The sequence below is a fragment of the Oncorhynchus clarkii genome, chromosome 5, assembly GCF_045791955.1.
Source record: "Oncorhynchus clarkii lewisi isolate Uvic-CL-2024 chromosome 5, UVic_Ocla_1.0, whole genome shotgun sequence".
Classification (NCBI taxonomy): domain Eukaryota; kingdom Metazoa; phylum Chordata; class Actinopteri; order Salmoniformes; family Salmonidae; genus Oncorhynchus; species Oncorhynchus clarkii.
The window spans coordinates 28129729-28155178 of NC_092151.1; the positions used below are offsets into that span (position 1 = coordinate 28129729).

A 25450-nucleotide genomic window follows, 5' to 3' on the forward strand; every position below is an offset into this window, starting at 1 on the left:
CCACCAATTGTGCAAGTTCTCCCACTTAAAAAGATGAGAGGCCTGTAATTTTCATCATAGGCACACTTTAACTATGACAGACAAAATGAGAGAAAAAAATCCAGAAAATCACATTGTAGGATTTTTAATGAATTTATTTGCAAATTATGGTGGAAAATAAGTATTTGGTCACCTACAAACAAGCAAGATTTCTGGCTCTCATAGACCTGTAACTTCTTCTTTAAGAGGCTCCTCTGTCCTCTACTCGTTACCTGTATTAATGGCACCTGTTTGAACTTGTTATCAGTATAAAAGACACCTGTCCACAACCTCAAACAGTCACACTCCAAACTCCACTATGGCCAAGACCAAAGAGCTGTCAAAGGACACCAGAAACAAAATTGTAGACCTGCACCAGTCTGGGAAGACTGAATCTGCAATAGGTAAGCAGCTTGGTTTGAAGAAATCAACTGTGGGAGCAATTATTATGAAATGGAAGACATACAAGACCACTGATAATCTCCCTCTGGGGCTCCACGCAAGATCTAACCCCGTGGGGTCAAAATGATCACAAGAACGGTGAACAAAAATCCCAGAACCACACAGGGGGACTTAGTGAATGACCTGCACAGAGCTGGGACCAAAGTAACAAAGCCTACCATCAGTAACACACTACGCCGCCAGGGACTCAAATCCTGCAGTGCCAGACGTACTGGCTTAAGCAGGGGGACACATGTCCAGGCCCGTCTGAAGTTTGCTAGAGAGCATTTGGATGATCCAGAAGAAGATTGGGAGAATGTTATGCGGTCAGATGAAACCAAAATATAACTTTTTGATAAAAACTCAAATCGTCGTGTTTGGAGGACCAAGAATGCTGAGTTGCATCCAAAGAACACCATACCTACTGTGAAGCATGGGGGTGGAAACATCATGCTTTGGGGCTGTTTTTCTGCAAAGGGACCAGGACGACTGATCTGTGTAAAGGAAAGAATGAATGGAGCCATATATCGTGAGATTTTGAGTGAAAACCTCCTTCCATCAGCAAGGACATTGAAGATGAAACGTGGCTGGGTCTTTCAGCATGACAATGATCCCAAACACACCAACCGGGAAACGAAGGAGTGGCTTCGTAAGAAGCATTTCAATGTCCTGGAGTGGCCTAGCCAGTCTCCAGATCGCAACCCCGTAGAAAATCTTTGGAGGGAGTTGAAAGTCCGTGTTGCCCAGCAACCGCCCCAAAACATCACTGCTCTAGAGGAGATCTGCATGGAGGAATGGGCCAAAATACCAGTAAATGTGTGTGAAAACCTTGTGAAGACTTACAGAAAACGTTTGACCTCTGTCATTGCCAACAAAGGGTATATAAACAAAGTATTGAGAAACTTTTGTTATTGACCAAATACTTTTTTTCCACCATAATTTTGCAAATAAATTCATTAAAAATCCTACAATGTGATTTTTCTGGATTTTTTTTCTCTCATTTTGTCTGTCATAGTTGAAGTGTACCTATGATGAAAATCACAGGCCTCATCTTTTTATGTGGGAGAACTTGCACAATTGGTGGCTGACTAAATACTTTTTTTTGCCCCACTGTATATGGTGCCATGTGATCTAGTCTAAACAGGAAATCCAGAATGGTTTTGCGTCAGTTGGAAAAGCTCTGAAGGATATCTATTGCCTTAGATCTTCCTTCAGTTATTCATGTTCCCCATTCACAAAGCGTATGTATCCAAGGCCTTTGTCCCATTGCCCTATTTGGTAGTTGCTGGTTCTCTCCCCTCCCCCAATGCAAATTTAACCAGGAAGACAGGACTCATCCATAGAAGCGGTTCAAAGAGAACTCCGTGTGAGAGATTCAGGCCAACCATCACAACACATATTGTTGTGCTACACTGAATAAAAATATAAACGCAACATGTAAAGTGTTGGTCCCATGTTTCATGAGCTGAAATATACATCCAAGAGATGTTCCATACACACAAAAAGCTTATTTCTCTCAAATTGTGTGCCTAAATTTGTTTACATCCCTGTTAGTGAGCATTTCTCCTTTGCCAATATAATCCATCCACCTGACAGGTGTACCATATCAAGAAGCTGATTAAACAGCGTGATCATTTCACAGGTGCACCAACTGGGGAGCCAGGCCCAGCCAATCAGAATGAGTTTTTTCCCCCACAAAAGGGCTTTATTATAGACAGAAACACTCCTCAGCATCCCTCCCACCTCTCATCAGACAATCCTGCAGGTGAAGAAGCTGGATGTGGAGGTTCTGGGCTGGCGTGGTTACACGTGGTCTGTGGTTGTTAAGCTGGTTGGATGTAATGCCAAATTCTCTAAAATTGAAGTTGGAGGCAGCTTATGGTAGAGAAATTAACACAATTATCTGGCAACAGCTCTGATGGACTTTCCTGCAGTCAATTGCACGCTCCTTCAACTTGAGACATCTGTGGCATTGTGGTGTGTGACAAAACAGCACATTTTAGTGGCCTTTTGTTGTCCCCAGCACACACACAAGGTGCACCTGTGTAATGATCATGCTGTTCAATCAATTTCTTGACATATGCCACACCTGTCGGGTGGATGGATTATCTTGGCAAAGGAGAAAAGCTTACTTGGTAAAATATCCCTTACACAGCCTGGAGGTGTGTTGGGTCATTGTCCTGTTGAAAAACAAATGATAGACCCACTAAGCCCAAACCAGATCGTATGGCGTATTGCTGCAGAATGCTGTGGGAGCCGTGCTGGTTAAGTGTGCCTTGAATTCTAACTAAATCAGTGTCACCAGCAAAGCACCCCCACACATTAAACACCTTCTCCATGGTTTATCACACACGCGGAGATCATCCGTTCACCCACACTGCCTCTCACAAAGACATGGCGGTTGGAACCAAAAATATCCAATTTGGACTCCAGACCAAAGGACAAATTTCCACCGGTCTAATGTCCATTGCTTGTGTTTCTAGGCCCAAGCAAGTCTCTTCTTATTGCTGTCTTTTTTAGTAGTCTTTTCTTTGCATCAATTCGACCATGAAGGCCTGATGTGTCTGTTACTTGAACTCTGAGACACATTTATTTGGCATGCAATTTCTGAGGCTGGTAACTCTAATGAACTAATGTAACTCCTGGGTCTTCCTTTCCTGTGGCGGTCCTCATAGCGCCTGATGATTTTTGCGACTGCACTTGAAGAAATGTTCAAAGTTCTTTATTTTCCAGATTGACTGACCTTCATGTATTAAAGTAATGATGGACTGTCATTTCTCTTTGCTTATTCGAGCTGTTCTTGCCATAATATGGACTTAGTTCTATTTGGTAAAAGACCATCATCTGTATACGATCCCTACACAACTGATTGGCTCAAACGCATTAAGGAAAGAAATTCCACAAATTAACTTTTAACGAGGCACACCTGTAAATTCAAATACTTTCCAGGCGACTACCTCCATGAAGCTGGTTTAGAGAATGCCGAGTGCGCAAAGCTGTCATCAAGGCAAAGGGTGGCTACTTTGAAGAATCTCAAATATAACAGATTTTTATTTGTTTAGCACTTTTTTGGTTACTACATGATGATTCCATATGTGTTATTTCATAGTTTTTATGCCTTCACTGTTATTCTACAATATAGAAAATAGCAAAAAACAAAGAAACCCTGGAATGATTAGGTGTTCCCAAACTTTTGTGTGTGTGTGTGATGCAGAAATCGCTCTGCCATTTCCTGGTTGCTAAAATTTGAATAGTTCACCTAATTTCAGGTTGTGACAAAACAAGCAGCAAGTATACCGGGCGCAGCGGCCTCTTCAACCTCTCACTCTCTCTCTGTTGCCAACTCCCCAGTAAGGAAAGTAGCTATTGACTGTCCTACAACAAGTCACAGTAAAACATGACATTTTTTTAATATATTTTTTGTATACAATCTAAATGGACCAAAAAGAGACAATAGAAAAAAAATTCAATGGCAATGTGAGAAAATTATGGTAAGTAACTAGTCTGGCCCTGATTCAGGTTAATTTTTTACATTTTTATGTAAGCCAGAGTGGGATCAGCCAGCGGTGGCTTCTCCCATGCGCGATTCATTTGCAGTCTGGACGCAGAGGGGTGAACATCTCCTGCTCTGACTGCAGCTGGGAGGGACTGCTGTGTGAGGACTGGGCCGCCTGTGAGTGCTTTGGGACGGGGGTGGGGCCCACTGCAGCACCCGCTGCTTGTTGAGAAGAGTAAGAACGATACGTGCTTTCAAGTCAGTCTCCAATAACACCAGAAAAAGTCGCTAGATTTGTCGCTAGTCGCTTTTTTGAAAATGTGCCCGCTAGTGGTCTGAATAGTTGCTAAATATAGAGACAGTCGCTAAGTTGGCAACACTGCTCTCTCGATTGAAGCAACGCCCACCTCTACTAGGGCCTACTAATCCAATCGCGTGGCCACATCTTACACGATCACATTAATTCAAATATCCTTTGTGGAACCTTGGGACAAGCAGGCAGAAAGAAGCAGATTTGACCGCAGTTCAACTGTAAATATGACATAAGGAGCTTTGTTACCAGTATCTTTGTTTAATATGGCTTGTTAAATAAAAAATTAAGTTAAACCATATTCAAAGACGAGTGGACGGAATAGTATTCATTCATTCTCCCTGCAACTAGCACAAAACCAATGTGTCCGTAGCTCTTGTGAAAAGTGTCAATGTTAACAGATTAACAGATTAATTTACTCAAATCCCACACCAAAGTCCTTGTCCCTGACAGCCCAACAACATGCAATGGAGTGTTCACTGAGGATAGCTTGGGTTTTGGGAGAAAAACAACTTTTCCAGATGCTGAGATGGTAAAAGAATGCATGTGTGAAGTTGCTGACACTTTGCTTGAAGGTAAACTAAAAGATGAGCTCATGGAAAATATCAAACTGATCCCAATGTCAGATTCCACAACAATGCGGAGAACTGAAATTTTACCTGAAGATTTAATTTAACAACTTGAGGCCATTCAGAGTTAAATGCATGGTGCATTCTGAATGCCCTCCTGTCGTGTAATCTGACAGTGGGATCTGTTTGATCTTTTCCATGAGTTTATCTTTTAGTTTACCTTCAAGCAAATGTTTTTGCATAGACAAATATGCAACCACTTTTGTTCTTCAGCATGTTTACATTCTAAATGAGTTGTAATTCAAATTCTTAGTCTCATTTAATGTACAGACCTGTTTGTTGCTATGCTGTACCACAGCGCCAATAAAGGACGATATCCATCAAGACCTTTGCCACCAAGGAAATTTGTCACTGGACCTTCTGAAATAGTAGTTGAGTACCCCTGGTGTAAAGCATCATTGTACTATCTAAACCATTGTGAAATTACTTTTCCATAACTACAAATATTGTATTTTCAGCTGTTTGAAGCTTGTGTACAAAACTGATAGTAAAAAACAAAACTTAAACATGCGAACATTGAAGAGATGCCACTTCTTAGACTTGCTTTCTATAATGACAGATCTATACCTCATATTTCTATGTAAATGTGGTTGCTTTCAGTAATCTGGAAGGATCCATTTTGCCAGAAAATGTACAGCATTCCAAGCAAAAATGAATGCGTGTTTACATTTTTTTTGTAAAAGTAAAATGCACATTTGAGCATTGCTATCAGTTATTTGATTCTTTGTTGTAGCAATGGACTGCAATTGCTCTACATATTTGTCGAGATGAAAATATCGAGACCACTTAGATTACCCCATCTTGAATTGGTACATCCTAATACGGTTTTCCCTTGCAGCGCTCTCAGACTCACTCAATTTGCTGGGTTGTTTTACTGATAATGTATTAAAAAAAACATGGGAAAAAAATGTTAAATATGATATTGGATAGGCTGCATGTTACTTTTAACAATAGTCGTTGTCGAATTTCCTTTGTTTGAATCACAAGAAAAGTGGTCTCTGGTTTGAAAGTGCATGATGCCCGTAAATGGAGGGAGACTCTTCAGTCTTAGCAGATATGAGACACATTATTTCAAAGTAAGTAAAACTAACGATTCTAAGGTCCATTATAAATGATTCCTTATTGTTTAATGATCTTGTTGCGATGTTAATTTCGCTGACACACACTAGAGAACAAATGTTTTATAAAGTTTCAAGTCTGTCACGGGACCCTTACTGGAACGTTTCCACCTGCTGCTGCTAACGTTACATAGTATCACGAAGGAATGAGTTCACTCGTCGCAACCATCAAAAGACTGTGCCTGTCAACTTTTGCATGCCAAGCCACGTTGTGATATTCCGTATGAAGTGAAGATATTACTTAATATGGTGTTTGAAGTCATTGCACAATGGGAAATCAAAGGAATAATTTAGTAAAAAATAATTAATGATTGCGTCTGAGCAAGGGTGGCAATATTTGGGAGTCAATATCCCCCCCCAAAAAAATCCTACTAGTGGTTTTAATGGATTGCTGTTGGTAGAAGTTACCTACACTGAGGTGATATACAGCGTAGTTATGATCCTTTTTTAATGTTCCCGTGTATTTAATAGACAGTGCGTAGTCACTCCATGTAATGTGGCTGTACTGCAAGTAGAGGGCGTACTACAACCAAACAATCTAGAGTGGATTAGACTGATGGCTACGATGGCTACCCTTCAGATAAAACCACACTACTTCTCGGCCATAATGGGAACTATAGATTTTCATTGCCCGAGTTCTAGCTGTCGTGTGTAGATTCGTTTTTTTTTAGTATGGTTGGTTGCCTTGCTTGTGCTCTCTTTGCAGTTATGTGTCTGTGTTTATGATTGACAGCGCTGCATGCACTTTTTTGTTTTTGTCTGAGTGAGATTAAAGGATCTGTTCTTCTAAGCCACATCCTATGAGGGTAGCTCAGTGTTATTTCAGCCATTTCAATGTAGAAATGCTCATTCTCATCAGAGAAACTGTGTTCTCGTGTAATTCTCTCAGGAAGCCAAGACTCAGCCAGCTGACCTGCCAGTGAACTAAATGACATCACACAGCAGAAAAAGCCAATTTGACTCACTGTGCCACTAGGCTTGCCTGTACCCTGTTCTCATCACTGTTCAGGAGAGACAGATGTACAGTAGGAGCAAGCATACTATACACACTTGGTTCTCTCTCTGCCTCAATACTCAATACCACTGTCCTACCACTAGGATGTAGCACCACTCTCACTGACAGCTGGTCAGGTGAATGAAGGGAAGGATTTGTTAGGAGTGGTTTTAAGATGCTGTACTGTGGGAGATGGAATATGTGTGTGGTATTTTTGGTGAGCTCCTGTCCTGTAAAATGTTCCCTCGCTGATCCACAAGCTGGATACATTTTCCATAATGCTGGCTACTTCAGATATTTGGGAATGCACTGTTGCACTGCCCAACATTCCATCTCTCTGCCTGGAGGTATACATACTACAGACCCCCAGACTCCCACGCTCTGGTCTGCTAACTAGTATCCACACTGATTCCAATTATCTTGTCTCTTTTTTTTTTTATCATGGTGGATTTTGCAATATCCTCCATCACGTGTGGCTATATCCTAATTCCTCACACTCAATCACAAGTGATTTACAATGTAGTTCTACTAGTCTGTATAATCGATATATGCTCATTCTATATTGAGTCATAGCAATAGTCAAGGGGTTTATTCACTAGGAACCAAACACAGAGGACTAGCCTGTACTTTCCCAATAGGAAACGTTCATTTTCGCTGCAAAAGGTTTTCTGTTGCACAACGTTTTGCCACAGTTTGCTAGTGTGCACTAATGAATACATCCCAGTCCTCCCTTACCACTCCTTATCTGTCCTGTGAGTCCAAACTTCTAAAAGTGGATTATGATCTGTCCCATCCTCTGTCAGCCAGAGTGATGCCCCCATTTCCAAAAGCCTGGGCTGGAGATGTCAGCAGCACAGGGATTCAGCTCCACTTAATTTTAAGTAAAAAAAATAAAAAATAGTTATTCAAACCTGCGCTCTCAGATTGGCTGTGTGTGCCCCCGTGTGTTTTTTAAAGTATGTGGTAAAAGCGTTTGTTTTTCTGTATGTGTGAGTATTTGGGTTAAATGCTTACACACATAATTGCATACTCATTTGTATGTGTGTGCGATTTAGGTCGGTGCGTTATTTTGTGTGTGTATTTTAATCATCAGCATGGTTGTGTGCGATTGTGTAAACACAGTCTGTGGATGGTGGGATTTGCGCTGAATGTAGGCCAGCAGAATCCAGCTTATGTCAAAGCTAGGCAGGCCAAAGCAGGGTGTTGCAGTTACCGCTGGTGCTGCTGTGGAAATGGAGGAGGTAGAGTCGTAGCAGCGCATCAGTGGAGGTAGAGGAGCAGAGGAGAAACCATGAAGACGGTCCTTCACCAGCACAGGAAATGGATCCACACCTACAAGGCCACTCCCATCCTCAAGGGGCTTGTGAGTGACTCCAGCTTGGCTCTAGATAGTTAGACAGGTGGTCTTTGGGTGGAAAGGTAAGAAGGTAGACAGGCAGTTGCGACAAGTGTTTCATGATGGGTGTAGTAGTTTCAGTGAGTGAAGTTGGTAAACATGTGCGTCAGTGGTTATTTTGGTAGAGTTCTGTTTTCAACTGGTGGTATGGGGTCTGTGTTGTAAGGCTGTGGGTGTGTGGAATCAGTAGTCCATGTGTGATGCTGGTTAGTAGACTGATAACTCACACTAAATTCTTCCACTGCTCTGTCGTTTGCTACATATTTTAGTCAGAGACTGCCATCATTGAAGTTGTTTGTGGCATGGGGTTCGGGGGCTTGTACAAAAGTAATCAGTGATCGGATCGTCTCTAACCAAGTATCAAAGCCAATGACACATTTTCAAACTGCCACTTTACCCACGTGTGTTCTGGCTCTGGCCCAACCCCTCGGTTTCTGGACCAATCGGACGGCTCCTTATGTGTTCACATTCTGTGACGGGTCGGGGGGGTATTCCGCTCTAGACTCATTATGGAGAAGGAACTCTTCCGTGGGTGTGGCGTGGCGTAGCGTTTGGCGGGAGCAAGGAGTCTGGTTAGCCAGGCAAAGTGATTAGTTGGTGTGTACTGTACTATGTGCTCAGAGAGCATGTGTTGGAAACATAAGAGTTTGTTTGTGCCAGGTATAGTACTGTTATCTTTTGTGTTGGCTATATGAGATTTGGAGTACGATGTTTTGATGTATTCTATTGGCATGGTCATTCAAGATTAATCTGACTCCGTATGTCTTGTTGAAATGAGAAACAAATGGTTAATATATCCTGTTCTAACCCTTATTATGGAATGTGCCCTTCTCCCAAAGAGCCCAGTCATGGAGGAAACCATGTGGGAGCAGTATACTGTGACACTGCAGAGGGTGAGTCTAGTTTTGCAATACACACACCGTACTGGATTACTACACAATACAATATATTGCTTGCCATTACTGCAACCATAACACCCTTTACTCCAACCATATCACATTTCAGTGCATAACATTACCCTTCTTGTAGGGTTATAGCCAAACCAGATATTAATTATAATTTCCATCTACAGCTACACCACCAGATTACAATGCAATATACTGTAGATCCTTTTAAGCTCTGTTTCTTTCAAAACATGTGCTATAATATCAACCCCAGGGGTACGTAGAGTGCCGTCGAGGGTGTGCCAAATAAAAATGTGATCCACATAAAATTAACATCTTCACATTTTGAAACAGTCCATTTATATTTTCCAACGGGGCTAAACATTTGGGTGAGTTTTTTTTCTCGCCTGAATAGCCTCGTTTCACTGCCCAAAATGAAACCATCTAGTGTTCAGCAAAATCACAACACAATGTCAGATACAGGTAGCCTAGTCAAATAATTAACATCCAATCATATTAACTGTTAAATGCTGACCACACCTGTTGAGTCGTGTGCGCAAGCGTTGCAAAATAAATGTAAACATGCATGTTATTCAATTATTGCACCTACACTGCTTGCACGCCAACAAGCGTCTGCGTTGCCAAGCGCTAATACAGTCAGTTCTATTTGTGACCCTGAACGGGGTGCAAGTCCTGCCTCTCCTATCTCCTCATTGGTTTATAGAAGCAGATACCCAGATGCCATCTCCTTGTTGGTTATACCCACGTGGTTGATTGAAAGATGAACTGAGTTCGGTCGGTTGTCGTGATAACTATGAAAGTTCAATGCCAATCGCCATAGAAAGTCCAATGAAGAAATAGCCTGGAAGGAGAAGAGATGACTAGAAATGATTCAGTTGACTGTTTTTATGTGTGGATTAATTGTCGGAGTAGAGGACCTTGTGCATTTCAGGTAAAATAACAACTCAATGTTTATATCCCAGGACAAATTAGCTAGAAACAGCAAGCTAGCTAAATAGGATAAATTAGCTAGCAACTGCAAGCTAGCTAGCTAGCTAAATTGCCATAAATATTTAATACTTTTTGCCCTGTCCCCAAATTAATATATTTGGTTCAGAGTTTGTTTTAAAATTTCAACCTGCATGTCGTGATTGCGTTTGGTGTGGGGGGACAAAATCAATTGGCGCATGCGCAGCTGATTCCGATACGGTGTTACTCTCTCGTGAAAATTCCACTAACAGTCTGTATGTAGCCAAACGTAGCTCATTCCGTTTGCTCGAAAATGGATAAAGGGTAAAAAAAAATAAAAAAATAAGGCCCACGTCTATAGACGCATACATACCAGCTCTACTGGTAGTACTGCTACTACCAGCAGTCTGTCTGACAGATGCTTCCACGAGCACATCCAATGCCAGCATCAGTAATTCTACAATTGTTGTTAGCCCAGCTAGCATGGACACTGACAGTTGTGAATCTGATGCAGCTGAAGAGCTACTGCCCCCTTGCCCAGGGAAAGCACCGAACCAGACATTGGCCCATCAAAGAGGCGCAAATATGATGAACTACATTGATTTGGGGTTCACTTATATTGGGAGTAGTGCCTTTCCTCAGCCACAGTGTGTTATATGTGTAAAAGTCTCACAACTCGATGAAACCTTCACTCTTGCACAGACATTTTAGAAACAAAACATGCCAATTTGAACAATAAGCCGCAGGAGTTTTTTGAGCGAGAATTCAGACTTTCGAGTAGTAAGACCTATAAAAGCAACAGATACCATTAATAAGAAGGGGCTAAAAGCATCTAGAATGGTGAGCTACCGAGTGGCTAGGACAGGCAAGCCCCATACATTGTACTGGACATGTTTGTGACATTAAATGGACTTTGGTGATCAAGATGTTTTGGTATCTGTACTGATGGCACAAAAGCCATGCCAGGGAAACATAGTGGAGTGTTAACGGGCGTGCAAGCAGTTGCTCCTGAAGCCACTTGGGTACACTGCAGCATCCACCGAGAGGCTCTTGCTGCCTAGGGAATGCTTGACAGCTTGAAAGACATTTTGGACAATCCAGTGAAAATGGTTAACTTTGTTAAATCAAGGCCCCTGAACATTCGTGTATTTTCTGCACTATGCAATGATATTGGCAGCGACCATGTAACGCTTTTACAACATACAGAAGTGCGCTGGTTATGAAGGGGCAAAGTATTGACACATTTTTTTAAATTGAGAGACAAGCTTAAAGTTATTTACTGATCATAATGTTCACTTGCCTGACCACTTGCATGAGTTTCTCACATGACTGGCCTATCTGGGTGATGTTTTTTTCTCATCTGAATGATCTGAGTCTAGGATTACAGGGACTCAACTATATACAATGTGTGGGACAAAATTGAGGCTATGATTAAGAAGTTGGAGTTCTCTGTTTGCATAAACAAGGACAACACACAGGTCTTGCCATCATTGTATGATTTTTTTTTTTGTGTGTGTGCAAATGAATTCAAGCTTATGGACAATGTCAAATGTGATATGGCAAAGCACCTGAGTGAGTTGGGTGCATAATTACACAGGTACTTTCCTGAAACGGATGACCTTAACAACTGGATTCATTATCCCTTTCATGCCCTGCCTCCAGTCCACTTACCGATATCTGAACAAGAGCCTCATTAAAATTGCAACAAGCGGTTCTGTGAAAATGTAATTTAATCAGAAGCCACTGCCAGATTTCAGGATTAGGAGTATCCTGCCTTGGCAAAAAAATGTGCTGTTAAGACACTGATGCCCTTTGCAACCACGTACCTATGTGAGAGTGGATTCTCGGCCCTTACTAGCATGAAAATGAAATACAGGCACAGACTGTGTGGGAAATGATTTAAGACTGAGACTCTCCAATACAACCCAACATTCCAGAGTTATGTGCATCCTTTCAAGCACACCCTTCTCATTAACCTGTGGTGAGTTATTCACAATTTTGATGAACAAATAAGGTTTTATATGTAAGATGGTTAAATAAAGAGCAAAATTATTATTTGTACCCTTGTCCTATAAGAGTTCTTTGTCACTGTCACAATCTGGCTCGTGGGAAAACTCATACTCATTCTTATGTTTTTAATAAATGTATTGTGTGTGGCAGGCTTACAATGATGGCAAAAAAACATTTGAGAGTGCGCTGACCCTGGTGCTAGAGAGGATACGCAGCCTGAGGTTGAATGTTTGAAGGGGTATGGGACTGTAATAAGTTTGGGAACCACTGATCTAGAACATGTTCATTCATCTACAGCACACATTCCATGCATGCAGCACATCTGCCCAGCACTGTTAATCGTGTGTAGCTCACACTCATTGTCTCATAGCCTCACTCTATGCTCTGGATATGAAGCTGCTTTTAACAAATAGATTTTGTTGACCACCACATCACTGACCCTTCCACATCCAGCTGTCATATGCGCTCTCTAGACTCTCTTTCTTCATCCATCCTTCTACATCCCCTTAGTCCCAGTTTCTTTCATAATCCTCGTTCCAATTTACCCTTCCTCCCTTCCTCTTTCTTTAGCTTACCATATCACTCGCTCTCTAACAATCCATTGCCTCCATTGTCCCTGTCTCTCTCTGGTATTGAAAGACATTGGAGTGGAGCAATTTTATTTTAAAAAAATTGTACAGATGGGAGAGGGTGGGGTGGGGTGGAGTCTTGGAGGACAATCAAATCTTTGCTCCAATCTCATCTTGGCAGCGCAGGGGCAGGTACACCACTCAGACAACAAGGACCGGGACAGAAGGGTACACCCACACCCACACACACACACACACACACACAAAGTAAACTTAGACTTACTTAAAATAATTAGATATATTCACTCCGAAACTAACCTGAACAGACTAGGACAGAGGCGCTTGCACGCACAAAAATCTAATCTAAACACCCATACAAACACATCTCTAATACATGTCTTCTCCACTTCAGGACCCCAAGATGGGTTTTGGTATTGCAGTGTCCGGGGGGCGGGACAACCCCAATGAGGAAAGCGGGGAGATGTCCATAGTAGTGTCTGACGTGCTTCAGGGAGGGCCCGCCGATGGCCTGCTATTGTACGTACCTCCTGTCTATCAATCATAATGATGCATCATGTGTTCTGTCATTTTAATCTGCAGTTTGAATATCTCACAGTGGATTTGTTTTCCCTCGCATGTTAATTGTGTTTTGTAGTGAGAATGACCGGGTGGTGCAGGTGAACGCTATTCCCATGGATGGTGTGCCACACTCCTTCGCTGTACAGACCCTCAGAAAGTGTGGAAAAGTAGCCAAAATTGTGAGTATAATATTTGACATCTGTTTTATTATGGTTGCAAAAAAAAAAAGATGCTTGTGATTTTACATTTAGGACTCAAGTATAGGAGTTTTGGATCTGAGGGTTGGATAAGTGTCAATGATTCCTGACTGTTCAGTCAGTGCCTGATGCGGTCTTTGGTTTTGACAGACAGTCAAGAGGCCCAGGAAGGTTCCGTTCAACCTGCTGAAACACGGCCCTTCCCCTGACGACCGTGTCTTCAACAACAATGACTATGACCAGGACCGCCACAGTGTGTACAGTGGACGCAGTGGTCATCAAGATCACGACCACAGACAGGAGAGGGGAGGTTACACAGACGCTGGCTACCAGGGACAGGGCTTTGACCGGGATTACGGTCGAGATGACCGGGGCAGGAGTATGGAGAGGGACCTTGATCCAGAGAGGCAGTACAGACGAGACGGCAGCAAAGGTCGGACTCTGGACCGCGAACGTAGCCCTGACCGCCGCTACAAAAGTGACCGCACTCTTGACCGTGACCACAGCCCCAATCTGCGTTACCGTAGTGATCTCACTCTTGACCGCGACCCCAGCCCTAACAGGCGTTTCCGTAGCGAACGCACTCTGGACCGGACTAACAGCCCTGACTTGCGATACAGAGCTGGTCACAGTCCTGCCCGCAGTCACGGTCGCGACCACAGCTTTGAGCGGAACCGCAAACATGTTCCTAGTGACCGCGACCAGAAGAAGGAGCAGATGAAGAGGAGTGGGAGCAGGGAACGTCTGGACCGTTCACCCTCCCCCGTATCCATGCCAATCCCCATGTCCCGCCCTCCTCGGGAGCTGGAGCCCCTGGAGAAACCCGTTAGTGTGCTGCTACTGAAGAACAGGCCCAACGAAGGTCAGTATAGGTCTATACGAAATATTACATTATATTGATCTTGCTCCTCCATTTCTGTTGACTCTACCTACCCTCTCCAAGACTGCCTGTTTTTAAATGTTTGCTTAGTTTTTATGTTGATGTGTGTTTGTTATAGAGTATGGTCTGCATCTGGGTAGTCAGCTGTTCATTAAGGAGATGACCAGCACAGGTCTGGCCTGCAGGGATGGCAACCTCCAGGAGGGAGACATCATACTGAAGGTAGGAAGGGCCTCACACAGACACACCATTATCTCTGCCCTGGGGGAAGTATTGTTTCACTGCTGCCTCTTCAATAATGATGTGTAGAGTTGGCCAAAAGCATGACAGCACTCTCTTAGACAGGTGGCTACAGATGTGAATGTGCTTTGACATCTCACCCTGTGTCAGATCAATGGTACGGTGACAGAGAACCTGTCTCTGAGTGATGCAGGGAAGCTGATCGAGAAGTCTCGTGGGAAGCTGCAGCTGGTGGTGCAGAGAGACAGAAGACAGGTCCTCATCAGGATTCCTCCCCTGGTAGACAGTGACTCTGAGCTCGATGGTGAGAGACCCGCCACTCTGTCTCTGTTGCAGCAGCTCCTTTCCTTTTTAAGGAAAACACTTTTTATGTGGACAGATTCAGAACTGTCCCCGTGCTTTTTTCTTTCATTGACCTTCTGTATAATCTGCTGATTTGAACATGTACGTTTTCTGCTGTTCATTGTTCTGTCCCTGTCTGGTTTATTGAAATGTCTGTTTAGTTTTTGTTTGATTCTCGCAGAAAGCACTTTCCACCTTTTTGGGATAATCCTTTATTTTATTTTACTTTACTCACCCTCCACACGATCATTGGTATAGAGATGTCACATGACCCAGAGGCTTCTCACCCACAATGTTCCATTCAGGGATGTGGTGTGTGAGCACTTGCCTGGGGAATATAATACCCCTCATAGTCCACCTATTGAATATGACAGAGTTGTATTATCTTATGGTCTGAAATGTAGCATATGTGCTGTCTAAGATTGGAACTGCAGCTAAGTTATTGAGTACAGGAGTGCATGTCTGTGTATCACTGCCACAGTGTAATAACTGTGTGAGGTTTGCTGTGTCTGTTTCACTCTACTTATAATATTTTTCATGTTTCTTGGGTAAAAAGTTGAGTTGGTGTTTCACTGAGGCTGTATGTATGAATCATGACTTGGGTGATCTGTCTGAAGATGAACTAGATGTTGGTGATATTTTGTGTTCCAGATATCTCAGAGATCGGGTCGTACCGCTCCTACTCGCCACAGGATGACCGACGGGCCCCCACCTCAGACCTGTCTTCCCATTCCTCCAATGAGAGGCTCCGAGACAAACCCAGGTAACCTGTCACCCTCTGGTCCCACCTGCACTATGGATCACTCTTATGTACCGGTAACAAGTTCAGATATTTACAGAATGACTGTTTTTACCATCACTATGAGAAAAGTCTACTTTGACTGTAGCTGTGCTGTAGAGTTTGAGAATCATAGGATTCTGTGTGCGTTAACATCAGGGAGGACCCACCAAGGCTGGCTAAGATGGGCGCCATGCCGACACCGTTCGCCATGCCGGCACGAGTATCGGATAGAGTTATGGAGGACACGCCCCCTCTGCAAGCAGAGAGGGAGGAGTCCCGCCCAGAAACGCCCCCAGGTAACTACAATGCCTTGAAACAAATGAATACGATAGATACTAATTTTTTCCTGTTATTATATAACCAGCATCGGGTAACTTACACCTAGGGCTGTACCTTATTACCGGCAGTTATGTCATAAACACAGTCAAATTCCATGTGACCATTGCATTTGATTTGATACCTGCATTTGATGGTAATGGTGCTTTTAAGACACCTGTTCGTGATGTTCAAGTCGGAAAATCGAAGCTCTAGAAAGGTGCCAGAGTTTCCGTCTTGGAATTCTGATTTGGACAACTGCTCAAAACGGTTTTTCCCAGGCAATCCAATTAAGTTCCCAGTTGTCTTGAATTTACTAAAGTCGGGAGATGTCTGAGTTTCCAGTTGTTTTGAACATGGCATTAGTCTCTGCGGAGGGAGGGAGAGAGCAGCAAAGGGTCAGCCTCTCAAAGTCCCTGCTCTCTCATTCCTTTCCTCTGGTGAGACTGACCAGAGAGAGGGGACACAGTCTTCCACCTTATGACGTAACTCGAGTCGTACCGCATCATCAAGCACAAATTCATGTTCCTATGACCAGAGAATGTGAAATATTCCTTGATATTAAAATAGACACGACGAGCTGCTAATAATAATACAAACGCAGGGCTATTAATACACTTGGCTACTCATTCATTGCTGTTGCGGAGCAAGTGGGAGGGAGAAGGCCTTTTATTTTTTGTAATAAAGACTGTTGACAGTGCCAACTAAAACATTTAACATTAACTCACTCATAAAAACAGCAGCTCTTTGCTGTATTCTTTGACGTCTCTCTCTGGTCATGGTTTTAAGTTATGAAATCTCACATAGGCTAGTATCAAACTTGTAGGTGCTGTGATTTGAGCTTGTTTGCTTCCGACAAATAAAATGGTTCAAAATGGGAACACTCAGGGCTTCTGAATCAAGTGCACCTACCGCTAACAGTGCAACGCGAACAATAAAGGAGCGCAAGCATTTATCGTTGGCTTTTCAACAGCAATGTTTGGCGATCGACTAGGAATGCCTTGAAGATCCACCAGGTCTGTGCAGGGCAACAGTTAGCCTACAATTATAGTGTATTTGATTTGGAGTAGCCTAGTAATAGGGCATTTTTTATATTTTCATAATTAAATGAATAATTACATTTTTAGCTACAGAATATCTCACCACTGTGCGTTAACATCGCTCTCTTTAATTCCTTTCTCCAGAGTTGAATTATGTTTTATTGTGGAAACATGTTAGACCTACTAGGGGGATACCTAGTCAGTTGTACAACTGAAATGTGTCTTCCGCATTTAACCCAACCCCTCTGAATCAGAGAGGTGCGGGTGGGGGCTGCCTAATCAACATCTGTTTTCGGCGCCTGGGGAACAGTGGGTTAACTGCCTTGCTCAGGGGCAGAATGACAAATCCCAGCTCAGGGTTTCGATCCAGCAACCTTTCGGTTACTGGCCCAACACTCTAACTACTAGGCTACCTGCCAACACTACTAATGATGTTCCCGAAAATATTTATTTGGTTTCCCAAATTAAGCACTGGGTAGCTGCAGGAACAGGGTTGGAGAGCCAATAGCATACAGAGTTTGGGTGGAATATTACCTTTCACGCAGCAAGAGGCTGCATGCTTCTCAAACAGGAGTTGATGCATGGAGTGAAATAAATGGAGTAACCTACCTGCATGATTGAACGAACCGGTGGGAAAGCAGCCTCCGTTGGCTATTGACTACATTATATGTCATTTTTCCCCCTGCCCATTTGATAATGGGCTGTTCTATATCAAAACTAATTTTACAAGACAAGATTAAATTGAGAATAGTCTGATGGGTAAAAATGTGACCTCTTGATGTGAGAACAGCATGTGTAGCCTGAAGCAAGGAACCGAGTGCAATTTCTTTATTTTTTTATGATATCAAATCATCAATAGCTTGTAGTTGCGTTATGCAGCCCATATGTTTTGATTTCTAAGACATTAAGGTTTGTATCCGTCACAACTAAATGAGCAAAATAACTATAAATCTAGAGTATAGGACCTGTTTCAAATGATCACTTTTACGCTTCAATGCTCACTCGCTCCAGAATGGGAAAAATATCCTTTATATTTTATTCAGCATAGTTTAATTATATTCTTCTTACTATAAAATCATATAAAATAATCACACTGGACTGATAGGCTTGTTCATTTAGCAGACAAGATATGCTATGGCATAGTGCATAGCCAGATAACATTCAGTAGGCCAACTCATATTGTGTTCTTCTGAAATACAGTGCCTTGCGAAAGTATTAGGCCCCCTTGAGCTTTGCGACCTTTTGCCACATTTCAGGCTTCAAACATAAAGATATAAAACTGTATTTTTTTGTGAAGAATCAACAACAAGTGGGACACAATCATGAAGTGGAACGACATTTATTGGATATTTCAAACTTTTTTTAACAAATCAAAAACTTAAAAATTGGGCGTGCAAAATTATTCAGCCCCTTTACTTTCAGTGCAGCAAACTCTCTCCAGAAGTTCAGTGAGGATCTCTGAATGATCCAATGTTGACCTAAATGACTAATGATGATAAATACAATCCACCTGTGTGTAATCAAGTCTCCGTATAAATGCACCTGCACTGTGATAGTCTCAGAGGTCCGTTAAAAGCGCAGAGAGCATCATGAAGAACAAGGAACACACCAGGCAGGTCCGAGATACTGTTGTGAAGAAGTTTAAAGCCGGATTTGGATACAAAAAGATTTCCCAAGCTTTAAACATCCCAAGGAGCACTGTGCAAGCGATAATATTGAAATGGAAGGAGTATCAGACCGCTGCAAATCTACCAAGACCTGGCCGTCCCTCTAAACTTTCAGCTCATACAAAGAGAAGACTGATCAGAGATGCAGCCAAGAGGCCCATGATCACTCTGGATGAACTGCAGAGATCTACAGCTGAGGTGGGAGACTCTGTCCATAGGACAACAATCAGTCGTATATTGCACAAATCTGGCCTTTATGGAAGAGTGGCAAGAAGAAAGCCATTTCTTAAAGATATCCATAAAAAGTGTAGTTTAAAGTTTGCCACAAGCCACCTGGGAGACACACCAAACATGTGGAAGAAGGTGCTCTGGTCAGATGAAACCAAAATTGAACTTTTTGGCAACAATGCAAAACATTATGTTTGGCGTAAAAGCAACACCCCTGAACACACCATACCCACTGTCAAACATGGTGGTGGCAGCATCATGGTTTGGGCCTGCTTTTCTTCAGCAGGGACAGGGAAGATGGTTAAAATTGATGGGAAGATGGATGGAGCCAAATACAGGACCATTCTGGAAGAAAACCTGATGGAGTCTGCAAAAGACCTGAGACTGGGACGGAGATTTGTCTTCCAACAAGACAATGATCCAAAACATAAAGCAAAATCTACAATGGAATGGTTCAAAAATAAACATATCCAGGTGTTAGAATGGCCAAGTCAAAGTCCAGACCTGAATCCAATCGAGAATCTGTGGAAAGAACTGAAAACTGCTGTTCACAAATGCTCTCCATCCAACCTCACTGAGCTCGAGCTGTTTTGCAAGGAGGAATGGGAAAAAAATTCAGTCTCTCGATGTGCAAAACTGATAGAGACATACCCCGACTTACAGCTGTAATCGCAGCAAAAGGTGGCGCTACAAAGTATTAACTTAAGGGGGCTGAATAATTTTGCACCCCCAATTTTTCAGTTTTTGATTTGTTAAAAAAGTTTGAAATATCCAATAAATGTCGTTCCACTTCATGATTGTGTCCCACTTGTTGTTGATTCTTCACAAAAAAATACAGTTTTATATCTTTATGTTTGAAGCCTGAAATGTGGCAAAAGGTCACAAAGTTCAAGGGGGCCGAATACTTTCGCAAGGCACTGTACATGTTCATCATAACATAATGTTTCTTCATTCCTGCATAAAATAAGTAATGGATTTGTGATAGTGTATATTCCATTTTATTTATTTAGAATTTTTTTTAATGTAGATGTTCAAAAAGCACGCCCGTGGCTTGTATGGGTGGAGGCTTGGCGATGCTCAACATCTTTATGTTAATTACCGGTGAATTACCGAGACTGGCTGGCAGTCTTTTGCATGACAATAACCGGCAGACAAAACTTCATGACTGTCACAGCCCTACTTACACCTCCATCATAGTAATGCTAAAAGAAGCACACAATCACTGATCTGTCTCACTAGGATTTTCTTTTTACAGCACCGGTAGTCAATGTTGCCCCAAAAGTCCACGCTTCCCCAAAGCTGCCACTGAGGCCAAGCATAGAGGACCAGGACATATACGGGTGAGTCATCGACTTTACATGCACAGTATGTGTTGGTTCCTCATCTACAGAGAATTTGTCTAGGGTGCCGATTCTGTTAACTCATCAGTGTAGTATACTCTAAAGTAGATTATGTATAGAAATGTACAAATGTTATTAACTTGTCATTTGTCTCAAATGTATTATGTGTTGTCCAGCCCCAGCACGGGGATGGTGCGTTTCCAGAAGGGAGATAGCGTGGGGCTGAGGCTGGCGGGAGGAAACGATGTGGGAATCTTCATTGCAGGCGTTCAGGAGGACAGCCCTGCAGAACAGGAGGGCCTTCGCACCGGGGACCAGATCATGAAGGTAGGGGAAGGGTTAACTCTTAGTCTAATGTCATTGTTTGATCTGTGTCACTATATGAATCTTTGTCTGATTATGTTTGTGTGTCTCCTGTGTTTTTAATGTGTGTCATGTTTGAAACCCCTTAGGTCTGTTCATGAGTGCTTTACGTGATAGATCTAATGTTATGTCTTTGTCTGTTTGTCCAGGTGAATAACATGGACTTCAGGGGCATAGTGCGTGAGGATGCTGTCCTGTACTTGCTGGAGATTCCAAAGGGAGATGATGTCACCATCCTGGCTCAGAGCAAACCTGATGGTGAGCAATGCCTTCACTCTATAGATTTTAAGGCAAGTCATATTCATATAGTCATATTATTTCAGGTCATGTTGCAGGTCAAGTAATTTGAAGTTTGTGGTGTGTGTTGTCTGTTCTAGTCTATAAGGACATCCTGGCATCGGGTAGGGGGGACTCTTTCTTCATCAGGACCCACTTTGAGTATGAGAAAGAGGTTCCCCAGAGCCTGCCCTTCTTCCGGGGGGAGATCTTCAAGGTGACGGACACACTCTATGACGGCAAGCTTGGCAACTGGCTGGCCAGCCGCACTGACAAAGACAACCAGCTGCTGGAGAAGGGTATCATCCCCAATAAGAGCAGGTATGTGTGTGCTGGTATGTGTGTCAAGGATTATGTGTGTGTCTGTGCGTGCAATGATTGGTAGTTGGTGCCAATTTATGATGCATGTTGTTCTCTTCTTCTCAGGGCCGAACAAATGTCAAATGTGCAGAACGCCCAGAGAGGAACAGCCAATGACAGAGGAGACTTCTGGAGGTTGAGAGGTCAAAGAGCGGTGAAGAAGAAGGACCTCCGTAAGAGCAAAGAGGACCTGACTGCCATCTCTGTCACCACACGCTTCCCTGCCTATGAGAGGGTGGTCTTACGAGAAGGTAGGTCACCCAAGACAGAAGACTCCTATCTCATGTTGTGGTGTGGTCTAAGAGCCACTTGACTGCAAAGAACAGAGTAAGATCAAAAAGGACATATCAAAACACTAAACCTTTGTTTGAACTTCATAACTTCAACTGAATGTTTCTGAAATTATTCTTTATTTTCCCATAATGGTCTGCACTAGACCGCAAGTAGGAAGTCCATTCCAGATGTGAGATACTGTGTGTCTGTGTTGATCCTCAGCTGGCTTCAGGAGACCAGTGGTTGTGTTTGGGCCCATTGCAGACGCAGTCAATGAGAAACTGGGAAACGACCTGCCTGAAGAGTTTGTCATAGCCAGTAAGTATGGTGATCCTAACTAATGCTTGTGAATGAATTTGCATCATGTATTTATGTTCGGTGCGCTCTATTTTAGCATTTTTAATTTCAATGCAAATTTCTCACCCTTTGCTGACCAGGCAAGCTAAATTGAGCTCTGCCTTATTGCTTCTATGAGCGTGTGTGTTTGTGTGTGTCTGTGGCTTTGGTGAGAAGCTGATGTGTTTTTATTTGCCCACACAGAGACTGAGCCCAAGGATGCAGGCACTGAGAAGTCCTCCGGTGTGGTGAGACTCAATACCATTCGACAGATCATAGAACAGGTAAAGACAACCACTGATCATTACCATCCTCTTCATCACCATAGTAATATTCCTCATTCTTTTGAACACTGCATTCCTCATTTTCAATTCCATCATACTCCACCTCACCTTACTCTTCTTTCACTGTCATCATCTTTTCCAGCCTCCCCTCACATTGACACTCTTCCCTGTCTCCCCAGGACCGCCATGCCCTGCTGGATGTAACTCCCAAGGCGGTGGACACCCTGAATTATACCCAGTGGTACCCCATCGTGGTGTTCCTCAACCCGGACAGCAAGGGTGGCGTCAAGACCATGAGGAACCGCCTGGTGCCCGGCTCCAACCGCAGTGCCCGCAAACTCTACGAGCAGGCGGTCAAACTGAGGAAGACCTGTTCTCACCTCTTCACCGGTCAGTCACACACACTCACACACCAGTGGCAGTCGGTGCCGTTTGAGATTAGGGAGGATTTTTTTTTTAAATTATGAGTGTGGTGTTATTTCTTTTACAGCATATTAGATGATTGGCATTCATATTCCATTCACCCAGCTCAATGTAACAGCGATAGGTTTAGGCTGCTACATGATACTCAGATTTACCCTATACCCATCATGAGGTTGCTACAACCTAGCCTATGAATGAAGTTTACAACGACAACAGGTCGAGAGAAAATTGGAGTAATCAAGGTGACAGACAGTGAAACATTCAATACCGCTTTGCACACTCAATACCGCTTTGCACACTCTTGCCTTCATCTAACTGATCAGGGGTATCATCATTAGTCCAAACAGTTGCAAAACGAGTTTCTATTTGACAAATTCAGGTAGGTCCCTCTGTTTTTTTCCTGTATGCTTCCATTTAAAATTTGCAACAGAATTGGTGGAATGAATAAACCCACACACAGTTCACTTTCATAGCAACAACATACAGCATCATCACTTTGCTAGTTGTATAATTCCTTCTTGCATATACGCGCTCTCTTCCTCTCACATTTTCCCTTCGCTTGTGGACTTCAGTCCACACCACAACAGCTGAATGTGACCAGGCACAAAAACATCTTCAAGCCAAACCCTCATACCATAACCGTTACACTGCCTACATCGTTGTCACCATATTAACGTTTTTGTCAACAAACTATAACTAATGCGTTAGTAAACCCACAATCCAATTCATGTGTTCAATTATAGAGTACAGTGTACAGCAAGCAGTATTGCAGTTAGAGGTCGGCCGATTAATCGGAATTGTCGATTAATTAGGGCCGATAACATTAATTTATTTTAACTAGGGCAATTGTATCACTTCTCTTGCAACAGAGTCAGGGTGCATGCAGCAGTTTGGGCCGCCTGGCTCATGGCAAAATAATTTGCCAGAATTTTACGTAATTTATGACATAACATTGAAGGTTGTGCAATGTAACAGGAATATTTAACTTATGGATGCCACCCGTTAGATAAAATACGGAACCGCTCCGTATTTCACTGAAAGAATAAAAGTTTTGTTTTCGAGACAATAGTTTCCGGATTCAACCATATTAATAACCTAAGGCTCGTATTTCTGTGTGTTATTGTGTTATAATTAAGTCTATGATTTGATAGAGCAGTCTGACTGCGTGATGGTAGGCAGCAGCAGGCTCGTAAGCATTCATTCAAATAGCACTTTCGAGCGTTTTGCCAGCAGCTCTTCGCTGTGCTTCAAGCAATGTGCAGTTTTTGACTTCAAGCCTATCAGCTCCTGAGATTAGGCTGGTGTAACTGATGTGAAATGGCTAGCTAGTTAGCGGGGTGCTTGCTAATAGTGTTTCAAACGTCACTCGCTCTGAGACTTGGAGTGGTTGTTCCCCTTGCTCTGCATGGGTAAAGCTGCTTCGAGGGTGGCTGTTGTCGATGTGTTCCTGATTCGAGCCCAGGTAGGAGCGAGGAGAGGGACGGAAGCTATACTGTTACACTGGCAATACTAAAGTGCCTATAAGAACATCCAATAGTCAAAGGTATATGAAATAAGAATGGTATAGTGAGAAATAGTCCTTTAATTCTTATAATAACTACAACCTAGAACTTCTTACCTATCTTTCTTACATGGCACATATTGCACTGAAAAAATAATCTACCCCTTTTTCTCCCCAATTTCGTGGTATCCATCGCTACAGAGAGACGAAGGTTAAAAGTCATGCGTCCTCCGATACACAACCCAACCAAGCCTTAACACAGCGTGCATCCAACCCGGAAGCCAGCCTCACCAATGTGTCGGAGGAAACACCGTGCACCTGGCAACCTTGGTTAGCGTGCACTGCGCCCGGCCCGCCACAGGAGTCGCTGGTGCACGATGAGACAAGGATATCCCTACCGGCCCTAACCCGGACGACGCTAGGCCAATTGTGCGGCCGTCCCACGACAGAGCCTGGGCGCGAACCCAGGGTCTCTGGTGGCACAGCTGCAGTACAGCGCCCTTAACCACTGCGCCACCCGGGGGTGGCCCTACATATTGCACTTTTACTTTCTTCTCCAACACTTTGTTTTTGCATTATTTAAACCAAGTTGGACATGTTTCATTATTTGAGGCTAAATTGATTTTATTGATGTATTATATTAAGTTAAAATAAGTGTTCATTCAGTATTGTTGTAATTGTCATTATTACAAATTAATTTTAAAAATCTGCTTTTTTTGGTCCTCCAATAATCGGTATCGGCGTTGAAAAATCATAATCAGTCGACCTCTAATTGCAGTTACACTGGCGGTCCCCGGTGGCAGTGTTGGATAGCCAGGGTGGCTATTGTGCCAATCTTTCTGCTTTGTTTCCATGCACAGCGACCGTTGACCTGAACTCAGCCAATGATGGGTGGTACGGGAGTGTGAAGGACTCTATCCGGGCACAGCAGGAGCGGGCCGTGTGGGTCTGTGAGGGCAAGGTAAGCTCTGGTTGTGCATAATACATGTATACAGTATAAACAGTGCTTTTGGAAAGTATTCAGACTCCTTTTTCCACATTTTGTTACGATAGTCTTATTCAAAAATTGGTTGAATTATTTTTTTTTCTCATAAATATACACACAATACCCCATAATGTTGAAGTGAAAAATGCTTTTTAGACATTTTTGCCAATGTATTAAAAATAAAAAACAGATTATTTACATAAGTA

The 25450-nt window shown here is 42.8% G+C and overlaps 1 protein-coding gene across 8 annotated transcripts in view; it reads left to right on the top strand.

The window, feature by feature from the left end:
- The window catches only part of LOC139408607 (tight junction protein ZO-2-like), a 41184-nt gene that overhangs the window by 9193 nt on the left and 6541 nt on the right, over positions 1-25450 (top strand). For 4 of the 8 annotated variants that reach the window (XM_071152686.1, XM_071152687.1, XM_071152688.1 and 1 more), the window contains 17 exons: positions 9242-9295; positions 13247-13371; positions 13490-13592; positions 13761-14472; positions 14609-14712; positions 14881-15034; positions 15724-15835; positions 16010-16149; positions 20359-20443; positions 20620-20770; positions 20956-21064; positions 21184-21403; positions 21509-21693; positions 21938-22033; positions 22256-22335; positions 22515-22725; positions 25120-25220. In XM_071152686.1, coding sequence (XP_071008787.1) covers positions 9251-9295; positions 13247-13371; positions 13490-13592; positions 13761-14472; positions 14609-14712; positions 14881-15034; positions 15724-15835; positions 16010-16149; positions 20359-20443; positions 20620-20770; positions 20956-21064; positions 21184-21403; positions 21509-21693; positions 21938-22033; positions 22256-22335; positions 22515-22725; positions 25120-25220 — 2733 coding nt within the window. In that variant the 5' untranslated portion in view covers positions 9242-9250. Of the gene's footprint in view, positions 1-5692; positions 5971-8161; positions 8370-9053; positions 9296-13246; positions 13372-13489; positions 13593-13760; positions 14473-14608; positions 14713-14880; positions 15035-15723; positions 15836-16009; positions 16150-20358; positions 20444-20619; positions 20771-20955; positions 21065-21183; positions 21404-21508; positions 21694-21937; positions 22034-22255; positions 22336-22514; positions 22726-25119; positions 25221-25450 lie in introns of those variants that run through there. The other 4 variants (XM_071152683.1, XM_071152685.1, XM_071152681.1 and 1 more) reach the window with 4 other exon arrangements.